This window comes from Hippopotamus amphibius, chromosome 4 (assembly GCF_030028045.1).
Source record: "Hippopotamus amphibius kiboko isolate mHipAmp2 chromosome 4, mHipAmp2.hap2, whole genome shotgun sequence".
Lineage (NCBI taxonomy): Eukaryota > Metazoa > Chordata > Mammalia > Artiodactyla > Hippopotamidae > Hippopotamus > Hippopotamus amphibius.
In genome coordinates, this window is record NC_080189.1 from 64,924,623 (window position 1) to 64,946,316 (window position 21,694).

Genomic DNA, 21,694 nt, shown 5'->3' on the forward strand with positions numbered 1-21,694 from the left:
AACATTCCAAAATCAAACTTGATTAATGAATGTAGTTCCCATTCTGAAACGAGTTTTTTGAGAAGTATCTTTCTACTTAGTTTGCTTTATTAAAATATGTAAATTTAAAAGAATCTGTTAATAGCTTCTATGCTACAATGACAATTCTGATTCTTTGTTTTTTGGTGGTTTTATGGGATGCTTGTTTTCTGCTCCTTTCTCTAATCAATGTCTGTCTTCATAGCTCTAAGCAAAAAGGATGGTAAAGTAACAAGGAAGATTATTCCTTTTTTGATTTCTCAATTTGTCTTAATTACAAGATTCTAAAGTACGTGCAACTAAACAAATGAACAAAAAACTGCATACAACAGATATTAAAAAGGACCAAAATTGTCTCATCTGTTTGATAAGTATTTTAATAAAGGCTCAAGTTGGCATCCTCACATGAGTGGTTGGGGGAAATGGTACACTTGTGCGCCAGTCACACTGAAATGGCAGTTTAAATCTGGAGTACTTGTGTGACTTGTACTAAAACATTTTAAGAAGGTCAGTATGAAGCAAGCAGCCAGCTGTTGGGTTTATCAAAGATAAACTCCTACAGAGTACAGCGGCATTTAATACACCAGTGGAGCATGAAAAAACTGTGCAAATTAAATTGAGAAAGCAGCTGCTTGTTGAAGATATGTATCTTTATATTGAATGCCACAGGATGCATTTGGGAGGTTGGATTAAAACATTTTATCAAGAAAATCTCAGAACCTTGGATTTTCTTCCCAATAAAAAAAGATAATTTTTAAAGATTTGTAGCTATTTCCCCCAGTACCTCTATAAAATGATTCTTAGTCTTATTTCTTTAAAACTCATACTGCATCACAAAACAGAATCATGTAGCAATCATAGCCTCTCAAGCTGTGATAAAGCAAAATTTGTTGTTAATATTTTCACAAGGTTAAGAGATATTTGCCATCTCATTTGTACCCTCTTTCTTGCAGAAGTGATAGACATCTGTTTACATTTCAATATCTAGTGATCCTGTATTTTGTTTGATTGTAAGCAAACAGAAAGGATGCCTAATATATTTTTAAAATGTTCAGAGCAATTTTTAAAAAATGGAATTAGAATCAACTCCTATTTATTTTTTCTGTTTAGTATGCTGAAACTGTGAACATTCTTTGTTTAATGTTGTAGCACCATCCAGACTCCAAAAAATAGTTGTATGTGGGGCACAGACGTTTTAGTACATAATAGGTTGTATGGTGAACAATGAGACTTTCTTGTATTATTACAACTGTTAATGTACACTCTTCTAGCAATCATTTCCAGCCTAGGAAGAAAAAAAGTTAAGATGCACACCAAAAATTGTTTTAAAATATGTCCTTAAGGATTACCCAGTAGCTTTTAGAAAAAAGTAACCAGAGGGAGCAATTTTATGTGATTAATGCAGAGGAACTTCACAGCTTTTAAATTAGAATCCTTAATTCTCAGAGTGCTTAAAATAATGAATGTGAATACCTTTCCATGCTATGAAAATGATGTTTTGTTTCATTTAAATAGTGGTTTTGTGCAAATATTTAAGAATAACAGATAAGTACAAAGTGTGGTGAATTTTAAGTGAAAAGCAATTATAGTTAACTCTCGGCTTTGGCTGTGCTGTTGGAAAAGTAGAGCTTATTGCAGTCCCTGTTTCTGTAAATGATTATCATTGTGTAATAGGTGTTCCATATTCTTTAGTTGTGTGTCTGAGATTCTGAGATCTGATCATAAAATTCTTGCAGTAGTTATATGAGATGGCACATATTTTACATTTGTTTTCCTGGTGGGCATTTTATCAGAAGGTTTGATAGCAAAATCATATCTTTTCTCCTTATAGATGGGTTCATATTGTTTGTGCCCTGTATGTTCCTGGTGTAGCCTTTGGAGATATTGACAAATTACGACCAGTAACACTAACAGAAATGAACTATTCCAAATACGGCGCCAAGGTGAGACAAAAGTGTTTTTGATTGTCTAAGAGAAAGTTTTTACTTGTTAGTTTACATGACTTTTTTACTAATGTCATTGTTGACTACAGAAATGCTTATTATTAATTATGCTATTGGAAGGCAGCTCTCCAATAAATAAATCATTTATTTAATAAGTAAATCATTTATTATTGATAGTAATTTTCCCAGAGAGCCAATAATATATACATTCTTCCGTGTATTTGTAATTTAGTATAACCTGTAGGGTAAAATGGTAGTAGGTGCCACTGCTGTTTTCCTGGTATTTAGCACACCAGGATCCTTAGTGTATAATGAATTCTCAGACCAGATCCTTATTTTTTAACCAGTTGGATCAAATACAAACTTAATTTCTGACTTTACTTTTGAAGTAGAATTTATTAAAATTATGAAAAGAGCACAAGAAGCACCCATCATTTTACTCAAATTTCAAAGACTGATTTTATCTTTATGACTACATAACCTGCCTAGCAAATGATTCTCAGCCTCCGTAGTTTATAAATAGGTTTTTAAATATGGCTGAGTTTTAGAATTATAGGTGATAAGATTACCCACTTATGAATTTAAACTTAAATATATAATTATTGCAAACATCTTTAGAATACTAGAACTAATTAGGCACAGATATAGTCTCTTTCCATTAATGTGTTTTGGACAGTTGGGAAGGAAGACTCTTGAAGAGCATTAGTAACATATTGAAGGTGGGGTGGGAAACATAGATTGTTAGAAATCCTGATTTGAAAATTTTAAAATTTGACAGTTTTTGCTGTTATATCCAGAATATCCTTCTTAGGCTCTAACCACTACCCCATCTGTCACCCTCTGCTCTCCAATAATCTTGTGCTTTAGTTTGGGTAATTGCCACTTCCCTGTCCAGAATTAGATAAAGCTTCCAGGCCCTAGTATTGAACTTAACTTTCCTGGTGCTCAGGTAATTGTACACTGTCTTGTTACCTTTCTTAAATGCCTTTAACTATAATTAACAAAATAATAATTTGTCTACGTTTTCTAGTTGAGTAGGAGTAATGCAAATTACCTAGTCCACCACTGTTGGAAATGAAGGTTACTACTTTTTAATAGCAGTTTCCTAATTCACGGGCACAGAACCTAGAGGGAGTAGCTTCCATCATTTTTAATAAGCTCATGTTATTACCATAAATATGAATCTAAAAGCAATTAAAAAACAGTAACCAGATATTATTTCATGTAACTGAGTCCAGCAGTGATCTTTGGAGTGAAAAGGAGAGTCAATAAATGTATAATTATCTGCTGATTTTTTTAATTATCACTTTTGTTTTGAAGTATTACTGGGAAATGGAGTCAAAAAATTACATACTCTTTGTAGCTCATCTGCAAAGTCAAGCCCAGTGCTGTGAATTATACCTGGGACAGCTCTCTAGATCACATTGTCCATCCTTTTCCTAATCCTGATTACTTTCTCCCCTGTATTCTCAGTTGCTTAGTTTCCTAGCATTTTAAATGATTCAAGCAATTGATGAAGATTCTGTTTTCTTTGTCAGATTGTTCTATAGTCTTTTAAGACTTCGTTGTCAGAAATTTTTTCTTTGTGTTCCCTTGCCCAATTTCATCATATTACATTAATTACTCAGGGAACTATCCTAAACAATTTTTTAAAATTAATTAATTAATTAAATTTATTTATTGGCTGTGCTGGGTCTTCGTTGCTGCACACGGGCTTTCTCTAGTTGCTGAGAGTGGGGGCTACTCTTCATTGTGGTGCACAGGCTCCTCATTGTAGTGGCTTCTCTTGTTTTGGAGCACGGGCCCTAGGCGCGTGGGCTTCCATAGTTGCAGCACATGGGCTCAGTAGTTGTGACTCACGGGCTCTAGAGCACAAGCTCGTAGTTGTGGCGCAAGGGCTTAGTTGCTCCGTGGCATGTGGAATCTTCCCAGAGCAGGGCTCGAACCCATGTCCCGTGCATTGGCAGGTGGATTCTTTACCACTGCGCCACCGAGGAATTCCTATCCTAAACAATTTGATTCTGTTCATAGTATTGACATCCTTTAAATAGTTTAATTTCTCCATATCTCTCTCTCCTTCTATCTCTTTCACAATTTTTTTGTTTCGTGTTCAGATTATTATTTGCTGATATTTTATACCATGCATATACTATTGTTGGTGGAAAAAGACCCTTAACTAGACAGTGGAGTGTCAGGTGTTGGCAATGTTTTCACATCTATACCCAGAGTCCTATTCTTGATGTTTTTATTCGTTGCTGATACATCAATTTGGTGCTGTGTACCAAGTAGGTACTCACTAAATGTTATAGTATTAAAATGTTTTTAAGTGTCTGTTGTAACTTTTTTATTTTATTTTTTTAAATGTTTCCCTCATATTTAATTTACGTAGAATACACTTACTAAGCAGTTCTTCCTTAATTGTCTACTGGCACTCTTTCACAATTTAGCAGGTTTTTATGGGAAGGTTCGTATTACCAGAGTAGTATGTATTTTGAGACTGGGTGCTGTTTGTTTTTTTTTCTCTCTGTGGTTTAGTTAAAAGCATAAAAAAATAAATTGGGGCAGTGGCATTTGGGGTAATTTCAACAGTTTATGCCTTTAGTTTTGCAGTTTTCCCTTTGTTTACAGAAAGAATGTAAATAATTGGCTATATTGTGTATTACTACCAATTTCACAAAATTGTTTACTTAAGATTACTTTTAATTCTCTTAAATATATTTTAGGAATTCATTCTTTCTTTGGTTGCAATGCCTAGATCTTTTGGTGAATTTTCTCTGTCTTCTTATTTTCTTAAATTTTTCCAAGTAGTAAATAATGTTCAAATCAGGGTAGCTTCATGGTTAAGAGCGTGGACTTTAAAGTAAGATTATCCTGGTTTGAAAACTCTCCTTACCTCCATTTTCTCACGTGTAAAGTTTTCTCATGTGTAAGGGAATAATTATAGTACCTCTTCCACATGTTATTGTGGAACAGAGTATCAGATGATTACATATGTTAATATTTGTAAAGTGCTTAGAATAGTGCCTAGCACATGGTTAGCCCTCAAGTAATATTAATAATTATTATCATCATTATTATATCAGTGGAATTTTGGTCTTTTAGAACTATATAGAGAATTACTTTTTTTCATAGAAATGCTTGGCTTGCCTGCAATTATTGTTTGTATTGATATACTATTGGTTCACTATTTGTATTTTGTACATGCTTTATATGAGAATGCAGTTTCTATTCTGGAAATATTTTTACTCTGAGACTTTTCCTGTTATTCCATTGTAGGAATGTAGCTTCTGTGAAGACCCTCGTTTTGCTAGAACTGGAGTTTGCATTAGCTGTGATGCAGGAATGTGCAGAGCCTATTTCCATGTGACCTGTGCTCAGAAGGAAGGTCTGCTTTCAGAGGCAGCAGCAGAAGAGGTAGGTTTATTTAAATCCATAGTTGGTGAATATGTTTATAAGAGCTTTCATGACTCCATTATATCCTACAACAGGTATGCATCGTAAAATAAATTTACAAATTTAAAGCCTTTGTCTAGGTCACTGGTCTAAAACTTTAAGAGTAAACAATATATGTGAGTTGTTTTGAGTCTTAAAGCTAGCCAGACATTTAGAAAACATGTTTAAAATTTTATACTGAAATTTAACTGATAAAAAGAAACATAATTCAAGGTGTTTTAAAGCATTATAATGTTAGCATATTTTATATGAGAATCTGAAATTGTATTTGAGTAATAATCTTGCTCTGTTACTCTTTAAATAAAATCATTACCCTGTCTTCAGTCTTCAGTATTTACATTTCTCTTTCTTTACAATTATTTTTAATTCTAAAGTTTTCCTACCAGAAATTTAGATTAAGCATTCAGTTGTTTTCAAAGTATGTTTGGGGGACTCTTTAATATTCTTTTAAGGTCTTTGAGGTTAAAACTGTCTTCATAACAGTATGAAAATAGTATATACTTTTTCTGCTCTTAACTTTCTCACACATAATAGTGGAGATTTCCAGAGATTATATAGCTATCTTCTTTAATGTCAGCTATCTAAATATTGAAGAGATTTGTAAAAATGTAAAAGTGTGCCACTCTTCTCACTAAATTTTTTTGTGTGTGTAAATTATAGTATCTTTCATAAAAATGTTATTTTTGTTAACATCTAATGGGCATATTGTTATTTTAAAAATTACTCAATTTTAACTTCTAATAGGCTAACTATAAATATAACTCACATAAGCTCTTTGGGGTCCTCAAAACATTTTAGTACTGTAAGGAATCCTTAGGCCAGGTTTTGTTGATCCTTTAAGCTCATCATTTAGGCAGGTAATTGAGTGTTCTGTAATTCTTACTTTATATTTGGGATATATTGTTGTGTATATGTGTTATGTTCCATCTTTTATTGGGTAAATTTTCATGTAAAATATGTTTTTTATGTTGGGCTTTCATCTTTTCCATTTATTTAATAGAGAGGAAACAAGAAAGATAATCTGATGAAGAAAATTTGTTGAGCAAATTTTGAAGGAAATATTTTATCAACAAATGGATCCTATTGAAAATATATTTTGGGTACATAAATCTGTCTTTGTGTCAGTCTCTCATTCTGATGAATTTGATTAACTGAAGAGGGGTACTAGATGACACAGCATTTTCACAGCTGTTTGGTAGACATACAGGTACAATTATAAAACAGGGTTATGTGGATTAGTCATGGCTATAACTCAGGATGGTGGGCAGAAGTTCAGAGAGACAATACAAGTAAGACTCAGAAGACCAGATAAATCTCAGTGAACACGAGGATCAGGGAATCTGTAGGTTAAGGTTATACTCCACTTCTGGAAAACTTTTGAGTTTTGCTGCCAGGAAGGTTCCTCTGTAGCCATTTCTTTTAGAACTTATTGAGAGAGCTTTGCCTTTTATACTGTGGTAGTTTGGGTGTTTTTGTATAGTACCATACATCATTATTTTTGGTAGACAGTAGCCATTTAACTAATGAAAATGTATGAAGTAACCATGTATGGGACAATGGAGTATAAGGGAGCCTATAGTGATTTAAAGAGTGTACCCCCACATCTAAAGGCATTCAAATTGAATTGAAACAAACAAAACACAATATTACACTAAATAAATAGTTTGCAGTCTGTGGTCTCTATGTCTATATCTTTGGGCTAATCTGGGGAAATTTACAAGGAAAGTTAAATAAATCAGGATGTGGAAACTGGGCCTGAGCTTTTTCCTTGCCTTGCCCCCTCCCTTGATTGGTTAGGTGGGAATTCTGGATTCTGGAATAATGAAGTGTGACTTTTCTCATCATTTGCTGTCTTGTTCAATGAACTCTTTTTTGGGAAATGATTTAAAGCATGTTTATATATGTTTATGGTTTCCTCTTATAAACAGTTAATAGAGTTGGAAAATAGTGTAGATTTCTGAACAGTGCTATAAAACCCAAGACTTAGCATGAATCAGTATCAATGAGGTTTGCTCTTGACAGTAAGCATTCTGTTAAAATGAAGTTCTTGTCTACTTCTCATGGTTGTACTTCTGTAGATTAAGATTTATGTAATATATATTTGATCAAGAAACTAATTTTAAGCTAAAATAGATTTGTTTGTGGGTATACACTTGTCTTCTGTTTCAGTTTTATGACATTCTAGAAAGCATTTTTTTTTTTTCTTTTTTAAAGACTGGTTTATTAACTTGGATTTCTTACTTCCTAATGGCTGTTTTACATAGGCAGTAAAAGAAAGGTTGAAAAAGATAATAAATACCTCAGTTTCATTCAGTGACATCATACACCTTAGCATATTTTTCATGTCTTGTTATAGCCTTCTGACATACTACTTTATCTTATTGGTAAGAATCCATTTGAAGTTTCTATTCTTTTTGACCCACTTTGTGAAAATTCTAGATTATTTAGAATATTTAACCATGTTATGACACAACATATTATTATTATTAAAACTGAGCTATAGCATGGGGTCAGTTATGCTGACTGAAACATATTATTATGGTTCACATCATATTGTTAGCCTTAAGGTTTCTTACATTTCCATATAACTACCATATTTAAACCATATGGTTGTTTCTTCTGTGATAAAGTATGATTTTGGTACTGTGAACATTGTTATGATTTGTTACCATGTAGAAATTGCCTTTGAAACAATATAATTTATTGATTTTTTTCCCCCCACAACCTTTGACAGTGGATTGAAATCATTCATGGATTAAATTTCAAAGGCTGAAATTAAACCTTTGTCTATTGAACTGATGCCTTAATATTGCTAGAAGAACCAGGGTTGGTAGGAATGGCTCTTGGTAGATCAAAACTTTTTAAATGAATTCATCAAGAAGTTATGTCACATAAAGTTAGAAATTATAAGATCTTTAGTGATACCTTTATGTGGCTGTGTTAGGCATTATTTTAAAAATTATTCTGGATGAACTCTGTGACGTTACTCAGATCACGTTCTCTCCTGCTTCACATCTAATCTGTTAGCATATTCTGTGATCAAAGTATGTCTGGTATATGTCCAAATTCTTCATACCAAATTCATTGCTGCTACCCTAGTCCAAGTCATCTTTTGTCACCTGGGTTAATATAACAACCTCTTAACTCTTTCTAACCTTGCTTTGCTAGAGCAGAGGGTGGCAATTTTTTACTGTAAAGAACCAGATGGTAAATATGTTAGGCTTTGTGAGCCTATGGTTTGTGTGTAACTATTTAACTTTGCAACTGATTATGAAAACAGCCATAGACAATGAACATGGCTGTGTTCCAGTAAAACTGTGTTTCCCAAAACAGGCAGCACCAGATTTGGCTTTCAGGTCATAGTTTGCCAACCCTTTTCTAGAGAATAGAGGACATTTTCAATAGCAGCTAGTATTATCCCATTAAAATCTAAGTCAGATCTGGTAACTCCTTTGGTCAAAACTCTACAGTGGCTTTCTCTCTGATTCATACTAGTTTCTCTGCTGATTTATAAGGTTCTGTGTGATCTGGCTTCACGTTACCTCTCTGATTTCATCATTTCCCCTCATTGACCTACTTGCTTTAATGAATGGCATGGTGAGCTCCTACTCGGGGCCTCTGTACTTGGTACCCTGCATGGACTGCTTTTCACCCATACGGCTCACTCCCTCACTTTTTTCAGGTCCTCATTTGATGTCTGCTACTCACTGTGGCTTTTCCTGGTCTAAAGTTGCAGCCCCCTCCCTCCCATGACACTTTCTATTCCCCTTTCCCGCTTTATTCTTCCCTTTTAAAAATACCTAACCACCCTCTAATGTAGCTCTAGTAGTTTTCTGGTAGTATCTTTAGGATTTTCCACATTCAGCATCATGTCATCTGCAAACAGTGACAGTTTTTATTCTTTTCCAATTTGGATTCCCCTTATTTCTTTTTCTTCTCTGATTGCTGTGGCAAGGACTTCCAAAACTATGTTGAATAAAAGTGGCAAGAGTGGACATCCTTGTCTTGTTCCTGATCTTAGAGGGAATGCTTTCAGCTTTTCACCATTTTGTGTGATGTTAGCTGTGGATTTGTTGTATATGGCCTTTATTATGTTGAGGCATGTTCTTTATATGCCTACTTTCTGAGGAGTTTTTACCATAAATAGATGTTGAATTTTTTCAAAAACTTTCTCTGCATCTGTTAAGATGATCATATGGTTTTTATTTTTCAGTTTCTTAATGTGCTGTGTCACATTGATTGATTTGCAGATATTGAAAAATCCTTCCATCTTTGGAATGTCCCACTTGATCATGGTGTATGGTAATACGTGTGGTTCTTGTTTATCTTCTTTATTGTCTATCACTTTCATTAGGACATAGATTCATGAGGACAAAGATTTTTTGTTCTTATTTTTCACTGTATCCTCAGTGATTAGAATACAAGTTGAGGGATGAATCCCTTCTATCATTCAGCTTTTATTGGATCAGCTGTTTAGCATTTAAGGTCTTTTTTTTTTTTTTTAAGATTTTATTTAAAAAAGAATTCTAGGGTAAAATTAGTTTTCAAACCATCATTTTGTGTATAGTGTCTCACGTATTTGATTTCCCATTTTTCCTTGTTTTGATTTCCTATTTACAGGTGTTGCCTGAGGATATTTCCTTGGCACATTTTCTTGTGGTATTAGAATAACTTTATTCATACACATGTCTCTTTATCTCTGGTTCGCATAAGTTGATGTTCACCGCTATTAAAGTGTGTGTTAGCAAATAGATCACTTTCACCTTGGTTATTCTCTAAGAATCTTATTTAACCTTTATTTGAATTTTGACTGTAAGAAATATGATTTATTTGGAATATATACAGAATATCAACTACTCGAATATTCTATATAAGCCGTATTATTAGAAGCTTATGTACCTGGACAAAAGTATTTTGATTCTTATTATTATTCCTTTTGTTGATGTGTGCTTTTTACATTTTTGTTGTTGTTGAAAGCCTTACTGATTTCTTTTTTCTTTTGTGTTAACTGGGAATGCTCATCAGCCTATTTCTCAGCACATTACGTAGTGTTCTTTCTCTCGGTTCTTAATACTAGGTATAGCTGTGTGTTTGCTTACTAACTGGTTTATGATATTGTGAATTATGTAACTGTATTAACTTCTTTAATTTTCTGGAAATTTCAGAGCCACATTTGGAGTCTACTACCAATGTGCATGTGGCCTCTAAGATAAATGTTTTGGCTGTTCATCTTCTTGATGTTGTATCCTACCTAGGCTTTTGGCAGCAAGTAATAGAATACTTAACTGCTGTAGCCTGAGTAGTTAATGTATTAACTATCTTACGTGACAGGAGGCATAAACATAAGTAGTTCTGGGATGGTTTCAGCAGCTCAGTGATCGAGTCTTATTTATCCTTCTATTCCACCAACATCAGTATTTTTTCTTTTTAGTTCCTAACCTTGTTGTCTCATGGTCTCAGCATTGCTGGAATAGCTCTAAGCACTGAAATAGAATTCAAAGCAAAAGAGAAGGGGAAGTGTTCTCTTATTATTAGGAATGAAAAATTTTCTCATATGTTCACTTTGGTAGATATTCCCATCATCTCATATTAAAACAGTCATTATGGCCATTGTTAGCAGTGAGATAAGTTGGGAAGGGGAAACCAGGCATTTTCAGATTCTGTCAAAGAAAATGGATTTTACAAAAAAGGAATATGTTCGAAGGGAATGACTCGGGGCAGGTGTCTGCAGCTAACAGTTTGCTACAACTTGTCTAAGAAGTTGGCAGTTTATTTTCCATTCACTGTAGCTCATTCATATACTTAGACCAAACGGAGTAGTCTTTATATCAGGTATTAAAAGAAGGAAAAGAAGAATCAGGTGTTTTGAATAAAAGAAAGGAACAAGTAAAAAATATCAGCTTTCCCATTTTTTCCTTCTTTGCTTCAGAGTAGAAAAATTCTTATGTTCTAGGCCTTCTTTTCTTTGGGTCTGATCTGTTACCTGGACTTTGCCTTTTAATAGTGTCATACCCTCTCCTTCCAGCCTCCCTCATCACAGTGGGATTGGCTTCTCAGTAGTCCTTCCTTTCCAAGGCTTTTTTTCTCATTGGCTTTTTACCCCAGTCAGAGGGTTCAAGTTAATACTGGCTCAATTACATGTGTTTCTTAGGGAATTAAGTTTAATAAATCAGAACATTGTTTAGTCAAGATTATTAAGTTATTTTTGATTTATGTTACATTTTTATGTCAAAAGAGATCACCTGTCTAAACTCCAAACATTAGTATGGCTTTAACATCTATTAGTCAAGGAAAGAAAACAACATTCTACATTGAAAAAATAATTCCATGGACTGAATAGTACTGGCTTTATGTTTTATCATCATAGCCCCAAGTTAGTTCTATAATCTTACATAGAACTTTAAGGAGTATTCTGTATGTCTGGGCTTCATCTTATTTTTCCCTACCTCTTTTCTCCCTCATTCTATTATTCAGTCTCACCTTCCAAACACACAATCTACAGTCCTTACTTAGTTTTTAAAGTTAATTAAAATTAAAATTATCTTATACTTTGTATATTTTAATAAGCCACCTCAAATCCTTTTCGAATAATATAATTAATAAATAACCTATAGGGTAAAAACACACCAGTCTTGTTTTTAATAAAGTGTTTATATCATTACTTTTGAATTAACTTTGTGAGTTTTGTATCAGTGTCTAACTTGGATATATACCGTAGACCATATTTTTATCTGCATTATGAACCACAATTGAAAATAATTAATTTGGAATGGTTCAATTAAGCATAAGGAAATATAAAATATAATAATAATGCAGATGGGTAATTGTTAAATATGTGCAGAGCAGAGTATTAGGACTTTCCTAGATAAACTGATATTGGATAAGTTGAGCTTTAACTGCAGAATAAATTAACATAGGTTAACTCTTTGTTTTAACATATATGGTTAAAGAATGAAAAGTACAATTGGATACTTTATATCCAATTGTGTTATAATCATTAAATTATATGTATTTTCATACCAGGAAGAAATATTATGTCACATTTTAATCAGCTTAACATAAATAGTTAATACCTAATGTTTTTGTGGAATATAATGCCAAAGGATAATTTTGCTTTCCTGTGCAAAGCCTTATTTTTCTGTTAGCTAGATTAGTATTAATTTTTTATATAAAAGGTAAAGGTAAAGATAATATTTTAATGATGGATAAAGAAACTGCTATATATTTTTAAATAAATATAATTTAAATACATAAAAAGACAATATAAATTTAGATTTAGTTCACCTTGGTTTTAGACAGCCATATTTTGCACACAATGTGTATGAGTGTTTTCAAAATTAATGAAATACTTAAGTCATAAAAGTAGAAAAAGAACAAGTGGTAAATGCCAAATAGGAAAAATATACCTTCAAAAATGAGATCAAGTTGAATACAGATTCTTAGGTAGACCCCAAATACAAGATATCAATAAAGCTAAGTTGGTTGCTTTCAGTTTTTATAAGAAGAAATACTAAATAGCTATAGACATAGTTTTGTTTATGGTTCAGAGATATATAAAGGACAAAATATGTACACTGTCAAATTTTTCTCTTGGTATCTAGACACTTGGCATTTGGGCATTGAATTTGCATGTAAAAATTTTGTCTGCAAAAGATCTTAGAAATTTCAAGTACTAGAATAAGCAATTAAGAAATCTTGCTCAGATTTATTGTTCTTATTCTTTGGTCTTCATCATCTAGGTGTTTCAGATTTGAGTACAAGACTTTAAAAAAGAAATTAAAACTGTATGTTAAACAAGTTAATCATAGAATGCCTGATTTTTTGTTTTGTTTTTGCTTTTGTTTTCCTTTTTTTTAAATTAGCAACTTCAAGTATATCAACTGGAATAAGTGTTTTATTTTCTGTTAATAAAAATGAATTTTAACTGCAGTTGAGAGCTGACAGAATTATAACAGCAAGCATTTGTGGAACATAACTATAAGGAATAAGTCCTTACTGAATTCATGTTCTGAAACTTAGTTGTGTTAAGGGGTGATCTAAACTTTGTTTAGCAAACAGTGGAATTTATATTCAAACGTAGCTTCATAGTACTTGGTGAAATCAATTAATCATGATTGAGGGCATGTGCATATGTGCAAGACACTAAACTCTAGGTATAGAGGTGGAGGAGTTTGTCAGAGAGCATTAAAATAGCTTTAAGTCACAGTGTCAGCCTAGATGGGGATAGATAGTAAACACAACAAAATGTTAAGCAGTCTTATGAGATGGCATTAAAAGATGTCACAGGTGCCTCGTATGAACAAAAAGTGGTGTAAATATGGAAAGAAGGTTCCCTGGAAGAATCGGAAGCTTCAGTGGACCTTCTTGACCTATCTCATACCTTTGAACTATTTAAGGATTACCGATTAATGTTTTTTACTGTCATTCATTTGAGTATGTTTATTCAACAGATACATTGGCCTACTGTGTATTTGGCATTGCTGTAGACCCTGTAGCGATAACAGTGAACAAAAACTGTGCTTTAAGGTAGCTTATATTTGAGTGGCGGGTGGGGAGAGAACAGATAGTGAAAAAGCAAAAAGAAAAAGAAAAAAAATTGTGGTAAGTATTGTGAAGACATATAAAGCAGGAGATAGTGTTTAGGGAGTAAGGGAGGTAGGGCAATGTTATTTTATATGGGGAGATCAGAGAAGAGCTCTCTAATAAGATGACATTTTATGGAAATATGTAAGGAAAATCGTAGGGAACATATGTTTATTTGAGAGAAGAGCATTACAGGCAGGGGGAACAGTATACAGAGGCTCTGAGGTAGGAACATGCTTGGTTTGAGGACCAAGAAGAAGACTGGTATGGCTGGTACAGAGTTAGGGACTGGCATTCTGTAAGAGGAGAGGAGAAGGTCATAGAGGTGGCAGAGAGCTACATCATGTAGGGCCTGGAAAAACATGAGAATGACTTTTGATTTACACTCTGAGTGAGATGGAAATCCATAAGAGTTACAGAGACTACATGTGAACCAACTAATGTTTAAAAGCACTACTCTGATTATTGTATTGAGTACAGACTGTAAGGAGGCAAGGGTTGAAAGTAGGGAAACCAGTTAGAAATTTTACTGCATCAGGTTTTAGAATGGAGGTAATGAGAAATGACAGATTTTATAGGTATTTGTTGAAAGATTGTTTGTGGAATATAACAGAAAGAGAGGGGAAAAGGGTGATTTCTCTTTGGCCTGAACTTCTAGTGGAATGGAGTTGTGATTTACTGAGGGGGAGCAGACTGCAGGAAGAGCAGATTTGTTGCAGGAGAAAAGGAAATTGAGGACAGTTTTGGACATGTGAAGTTCAAATGGCCTATTAGACGTGTAAGTGGAGACATCAGGTAGGTAGTTGGTTATCAGAGTCTGAAGTTTAGGGAAGCAGTCAAGGCTAAAGATATAAATTTGGGAGCTATCAGGATATAGACAGTATTTATGGTGAGATGACTAGATGAAATTACCTAGGTTATAAGAGTAGAAGGATATGGAAAGAGGTCTGATGACAGTCATAGGGCTACCTCAGGATTCAAATTTGGGAAAATAAGGAGGAATCTACCAAGGAGACTGAGGAGGAGTGATGAGTTAGATAAAAAAAGAACTAAGAGAGGTATTTCAAAGAAATGTTTCAAAGAGGGAGTGAGCAGATTGTGTCAAAGGAGTAAGATTGGAATTGAGAAACGGCCATTGGATTTGGCAAAATGAAGATCATTTTTCACTTGACAGGAGCTTGTTGGAGTGGCTGGGAGCAGTCAGTGAAAACTTAGGAGTAGAACAGAAATGAAGATAGCTAATATGGACAGGCCTTTAGATTTTTCCTTTAAGAGGAGCTTAGAAGTGGAACAACAAATGGGAGCCCAAGGAAGTTCTTTTGGGTATTTTTAAAGGATATTACAGTATGTTTAGTGTGCCACTAGAGAGAAAAAATGTGCAAGAGAGGTAGAATTACCGGAGGGAAGAGGGGGCGGGATAAAATTGCAATTGAAGGTTAACCTTAGATAGGAACAATGGGCATTTTACCCATAGTAACAGATTAGTCAGAGGATATGTTTAGACATGCAGATAGGTTGAGTTATATGGTGATTGGAGGTTGTGAAAGTTCTCGTTTCTTTGCTTTTCTCCTCTCTTCGAAACCCTTTCCAGTGAAATAAATAAGGTCATCATCTGCAAGTTAGGAATAGGGAGGGGATATTGAAGATTTGAGAGAGCCATAAAGCTGTTCAATAATTACCTACAAAAATGGAATGTAAATTTGTTTGGGAATGTGTTCAGCAGCTCAGGTGCAGCTGCTCAACTCTTTAATAGGGGAAGAGTTGGTTTTACCTGTGCTTTAGGTTTTTTCAAATGAAGCTAGATGAGGAAAAGAGGAACAAGTGAATTGATAACTCCATGCAAAGAAGAAGTAATTAATTGATGGACCATGAAATAATCAGGTAAAGAGGGCAATCTTGTGCATGGGCCCTCAGACAGTCAGAAGATAGAAAGTCTATACATTGGAGATCTGAAAGGTGTTGAAAACTTGTTTAAGTCTTAGAGGGAGTGATCAGGAAAGATAAAAGATGATGCTCAGAGAATGATATTTTAGGTATTGAATTACGGAAAGAGTACAGAATCTAGGTACAGTCATGGCAATTAAATGGCTGAGGTGAGGTGGACAAGAACATTGATGGTGGTGTAATTGAGAAGATAAATATGATATGCTCCTAACTCATTTTAGTATTTACACTATTCTGATTGCAATAAACAGTTCAATTTTATTGATACCGATAAAGCATCTCTATTTTCTTAAAAATACACTGTTTTTACAAGTGCCAGTTGGTTCTCAATGTACAGGACTCCCAGTAGTTTCTTTCAGTTTCTATTCCTTTGATCTGCTGTATCAGTGTTACTCAGGGAGCTTTGTTTTTAAAAAAAAAATTTTTTTTAAGATTCTAGAACAAATCATGCAATCCAGAGGTCCACAACCTAAATTTGAACTGTAGATACATTTTGTTTGGTAAGAATAGAAAACCTTGAGTGGATGGGGCATTCCAGTTTCTCAAAGTTCTCATAGTCCCTACCATTTACCCTGCACCCCCCCCCCATTATTACTTTTGTTTTATAATTTTCCAGCATCTTTTAGGCCCCTTTACTCATTTGTGTTTATTGGTACTGTTTCTCAAGGCATTCACATTGAAAACTCTTTGCCTTAGACCTACTGAATCACTATCTCCAGAGTTTGGCTTTGGGCAGTTCTGTTTGGAAACTTCCTTAAGTAAATATGATGACAAGTAGTGGTTGAAACAGACAGATCTTACTTACTAGCGATGGATCTTGGGTCAGCAACTTAACCTCTTTTGTTTTCAGTTTTCTATCCATAAAATTGATATTAAAATAACAGAACCCTCGTGGTAGTGATAAAGAATACATGAGATTGTATGAAAAAAGGCACCTGTGCCTGGTACATGGTAGATATTCAGAAAAATGTTTTTCTTTTTCCATTTTCCTTTGGGAGTAGAATCTTGAAAGTTTGTCTAGGCAAGTTGAAGGGATATTCCAAGTCAACCAATGCATTTACTAGGACACTGTTTTAAATGTGTCCTAGTAAACAGCCATTGACTTAAGCAAGGAAGAAGTTGAATTCTTTCTACAATTCCAGACTGATGTGATATTCAGGGGAGTTTGGTTCCAGGGACCAGGTGCCTTCTTACTTGTTGCTTCATCTTCCCTTAGTCTGTTGTACTTTCTTACATGGTCAGAGGTGGTTTATCACACCTTGACTGGGTTCCACGCCACTGAAAGGAAGGAAGAGAAGGTTAAGAGTAGGCAGTTTTCTTTCAAGGGTATGGTTAGAAAATTTCAGAAACCTCATTGGCTGGAACTTATCACATGGCCATATCCAGCTTCTGAGAAGTCTGGAACAGATTTTCCAGCAAGGTCATCATGTACCCAGTAGAAACTCAGAAGATTCTAGTACTAAGGGAAAGAAGGGGAGGATAGATGTTAGAAGACAGTGGCTTCTGCCAGTTAATATTTGCTTGGTATATCTGTTCTGTTAATCCCTTGGTCATTCTAGCCTTAGACTCATGGTTTATTGTCCCCCAACCCCAAATAATGAAAACAAAAAAATTACCTGGGCTACCTAATCCCTTTCTGGTCCCATATCTTTATCGCCAGAAATGACTCGTCTTTACCAAGTCAGAGTCTTGGTCCTAATACTTAACTCACCTATGCAAGCATGAATCCTATCTCTGATAACTCAATTTCAACCTTACCTACTACTTTAAAACAGTAGAATAGTTCTCCAGTTCATTTGACTACGATTTAATGTATTCTTTATTTCCACTTAGACTTGTCTGTCACCAGGATGTAGAGCATGTTGTGAGAAAGCAGCTGTGTGTGTGTGCGCGTGCGTGCGCGTGTGTTAATGCAATCTCCTGCCTGCATTTTTGTATTCATTTGTGTACCTATATGGATTAGTTATTGTTAAATCTATTTTACTAATGAGTTAACAGAGACCCAGAGGTACTTAGCAACTTCTTTGAAGCCACAAAAATCAGTAAATCGTGGAGACAGGATTTATATCCAAGGTTTTATATTTCCAAATTCTGTGGTCACAGTGTTTGCAGTGCTATGTTGTGACATCTGTGGATATCACAGTACAGAATTGCATCATATGCTTTTTTTTTTTTAATGTTAAAGACACTTTTATTATTTTGATGATTTCTCTTTTTGTACTTTCTCATTTGTTTCTTTTCTTAGTGTCATGATTTCTCTTTGGGTTGTAAAACCCCACATTACTAAGAGACTAACATAATTTAGATAAAAAACTATGGATAGCTTATCTTCGTTTTTGCCTTTGGGACAGACCTAAAGAATGAACTACCTGTTATTTTGCTGGCAGTCACATTGCAGATTACTTTTTTTGACTACATATTTACAATTTCTATTTTTGGTAATAGATTTCTTTTTTTTTTGGTACCATACAATTTATGAATAAACAAATGTACCCATTAAGGTAGTACCATGAAATATGACTGTGAGAGAGCTGTGTTTCCATTTGAGATTTTAGGGCTTTGTAAAGAGTTAAAGGGAATATCTAAAGTGTTTTATTGACAACGCCTGACCTTCCTAATCCATTTTTGTCCCAGGTAGAATCTGTCTGTGCATTTGTAGTCAGAAATGCCCTACTTATCTGTGTTGGCTACTCCTGTGTTTTCTAGAATTTCTATTGTTTTATAATATTAATCTATGTATGCATAACTTTAATATTTAATGATGGTTTCTACCTAAGATTATTAAAATCTTATTTGTTTTAAACAGTGATTTTTTTTTTAAGGGAACAAGTATAACTAAATGTAATATCTAAGATTTGATTTCAGTATTTTTAAATCCACAAGGCCCTTTAAAGAAAAAAATTGTTAACTTGAATTTGGTATACGGGATTGTTTCTCAAGCGGCAATTTTTATCATTATGTATAAAAATTACTTTTGTAATTTATTTTAGGAATAAGCAACACTATGGGATATTCTTCAAAAAGGAAATGTCTCTTATGGCTGTGTTTTTTATGACCCTTTGGAGTAAAAGTGTTCACTTTCCCCCCTGTTTTTTGATATAGGATATAGCTGATCCATTTTTTGCTTATTGTAAGCAACACGCAGATAGGTTAGACAGAAAGTGGAAGAGAAAAAACTACTTGGCTCTACAATCCTATTGTAAAATGTCTTTACAAGAGAGAGAGAAGCAACTATCACCAGAAGCACAGGTATGGGATTCACGCCAAAACTCATGTTTTTTTCTTTCAAGATTATAGATTTCAGGGAATTCCCTGGAAATCCACTGGTTAGGACCCTGCGCTCTCATTTCTGAGGGCCCGGGTTCGATCCCTTGTCAGGGAACTAAGGTCCCACAAGCTGTGCAGCACAGCCAAAAAAAAAAAAAAAAGCTTATAAATTTCAAATCTCATGTGTCTTTGCCAATGACATGTGAATTATAATTGTGAAATTTGGTTAGTTACCTAGGAAGTAGATTGTCATTATGGTAAATAGCGAGTATTGTTTGTGGTTTAATATATTACTTGTCATCTAGTCAACAAAGCAGTCATTTATAAAGCATGTTTCCAGTACATTAAAGAATACGGCTTAGAGGAAATTATTCTATCAGTGCAATATGTTGACCACATCTTTTTTCAGTCTGTTCTAATGTTCTTTTCTGCAAAGAGTTTGATTAGTTTGCCCATCATATAAAATGTATTTTTATGTAAATTAAGTAAATTTATGAAGACTAGTGCAAGGCTAGTTGAGAAGAGAAACTTCAGCTTAATCATATTAGTTTTTGACAACTCTGATCATAGACTAGGACAGTTGTTACTAGGGGTAGGCCTGGTTTATTGTAACCCAAGAATTATACAATATACCTTAAGGACTGTGGATAGATACAAATTGCCTTGATATAGGAAATCTGGTTATCCTTACTTTTTCTAAGTGTAGAAGTAAAAATCATGAGTATGTTCCATTTTGATATCTTTTAAAATTTGTATACATTTCTTTTATAGGCAAGGATCAATGCCCGGCTTCAGCAATATCGTGCCAAAGCAGAACTAGCTCGATCCACCAGACCCCAGGCCTGGGTTCCAAGGGAAAAATTGCCCAGACCACTCACTAGCAGTGCTTCGGCCATTCGTAAACTTATGCGGAAAGCAGAACTAATGGGGATCAGTACAGATATCTTCCCAGTGGACAATTCAGATACTAGTTCTAGTGTGGATGGAAGGAGAAAGCATAAGCAGCCTGCTCTCACTGCTGACTTTGTGAATTATTATTTTGGTCAGTATAGACACTGATGCGTGCACGTTTTCATTGAGAACAATTTGCAGATGGAAATATTTGATATGCTGTCAATTTTTAGAAATTTACTAGCCATGTTACATATATCAAGTAAAAGCATGTTTGTTTTCCTAATAAGTTGTGGACTGTAAAATGCTGTTAATGTATTTGTGAATAGAGTTTAAAATGTTTTAAATAACGTAGCTTTATCCATGTAATCATCCCTATGGCTAGCTTCTTCCTTTGTGTATTTTGTATATCAGCCTTTATTTTCTACTGAAGTAACATTGGTTATTTAATTTACATAGAGAGAAATATGCGCATGATTCAAATTCAGGAAAATATGGCTGAACAAAAGAATATAAAGGATAAATTAGAGAATGAACAAGAAAAGCTTCATGTGGAATATAATAAGGTAAGTTGGCTATGAAACAAACAACGTAGTATATTACATCTTACTGATGCTTTCTTTTGTGATTTTATAGCATTTTTGTGTCTGTTTCATTTTGAAACTCCTCTGGAGTTTGTACAACTTGCTTACAGCTCCGACCCCCCATCATCACCATCACTGGCACTTCCTGAGTGCTGCGTGTGTGCCAGGCACAATTTTGAGCGCTTTCGCTTGTATTAACTCATCTAATGCTCACTTCAGGTTTATAGTGTGGCTTATGATTACTGCTCCCATTTTTCAGAGGAGTAAACTCTGAGTCCTAAACAGGTGAAGTAATTTGCCCAGGCTCACATAGGTAGTCAGGTCATAGAGTTGGGGGTTGAGGCTTAGCCGTCTGACTCCGTTCCTTATTCCCAACCACTGTACTACAGAACTTCACTTTTTAAGTTGTAGGGAACTTTAAAACTTATTTTGAAATTACTGTTTTTTTCTTGAATTGTTTTGTTACTTTTGATTAAAAAAAAACCCAAAAACTCCCAATTTAAATTTCCCTTCTACCTCTTCATTCTAAAGATGAGGAAGATCAAAAAGAAATATATACAAGCAAGTTGTTAGGTAATAAGTAACATGAATATATAAAACCAGGATTGACTTGTTGATAAATAACATTTTAAGTGATAAAAAATTAGTAGGAAGTAAATTTCCAATAATTAGCCACGCTATATTGAAAAGAGTACTGGGGTTCAATTAAAAAGACCTGGGGATTCATGCTAGTTTTATGATTTTGGCCAAGTCACAGAAACCTTGTGATCCTTAGTTTTCTTTCTGGGAAAATGGTGGGAGTACATCTTGATAGACTCACAAAAATTAATTAGCAGAATGTTTGTGAAATTATATAGTAAACTGTAATAGAATACATAAATGTAGGCATCATTATTATCATTAGTAAAAATGCTAAAATAAAAGAGAATGCTTACATTTTGTTGGTGCTGCTTAAGTAATTGGAGATCCTCATTTTTCAGTGTATTGTGACTTGAATGCATTAAAAACATA

General features: G+C 34.1%; 1 protein-coding gene across 10 annotated transcripts in view; it reads left to right on the forward strand.

The window, feature by feature from the left end:
* PHF14 (PHD finger protein 14) overlaps window positions 1–21,694 on the forward strand; it is a 188,049-nt gene that overhangs the window by 29,491 nt on the left and 136,864 nt on the right. For all 10 annotated transcript variants that reach the window (XR_009053116.1, XR_009053118.1, XR_009053119.1 and 7 more), the window contains exons 6-10: window positions 1,850–1,961; window positions 5,238–5,375; window positions 19,044–19,190; window positions 19,980–20,250; window positions 20,559–20,665. Coding sequence is in view for 4 of the 10 variants with exons in the window: in XM_057730901.1 (XP_057586884.1) it covers window positions 1,850–1,961; window positions 5,238–5,375; window positions 19,044–19,190; window positions 19,980–20,250; window positions 20,559–20,665 (775 nt within the window). In the remaining 6 variants the exon portion in view is untranslated. The remainder of the gene's footprint in view (window positions 1–1,849; window positions 1,962–5,237; window positions 5,376–19,043; window positions 19,191–19,979; window positions 20,251–20,558; window positions 20,666–21,694) is intronic.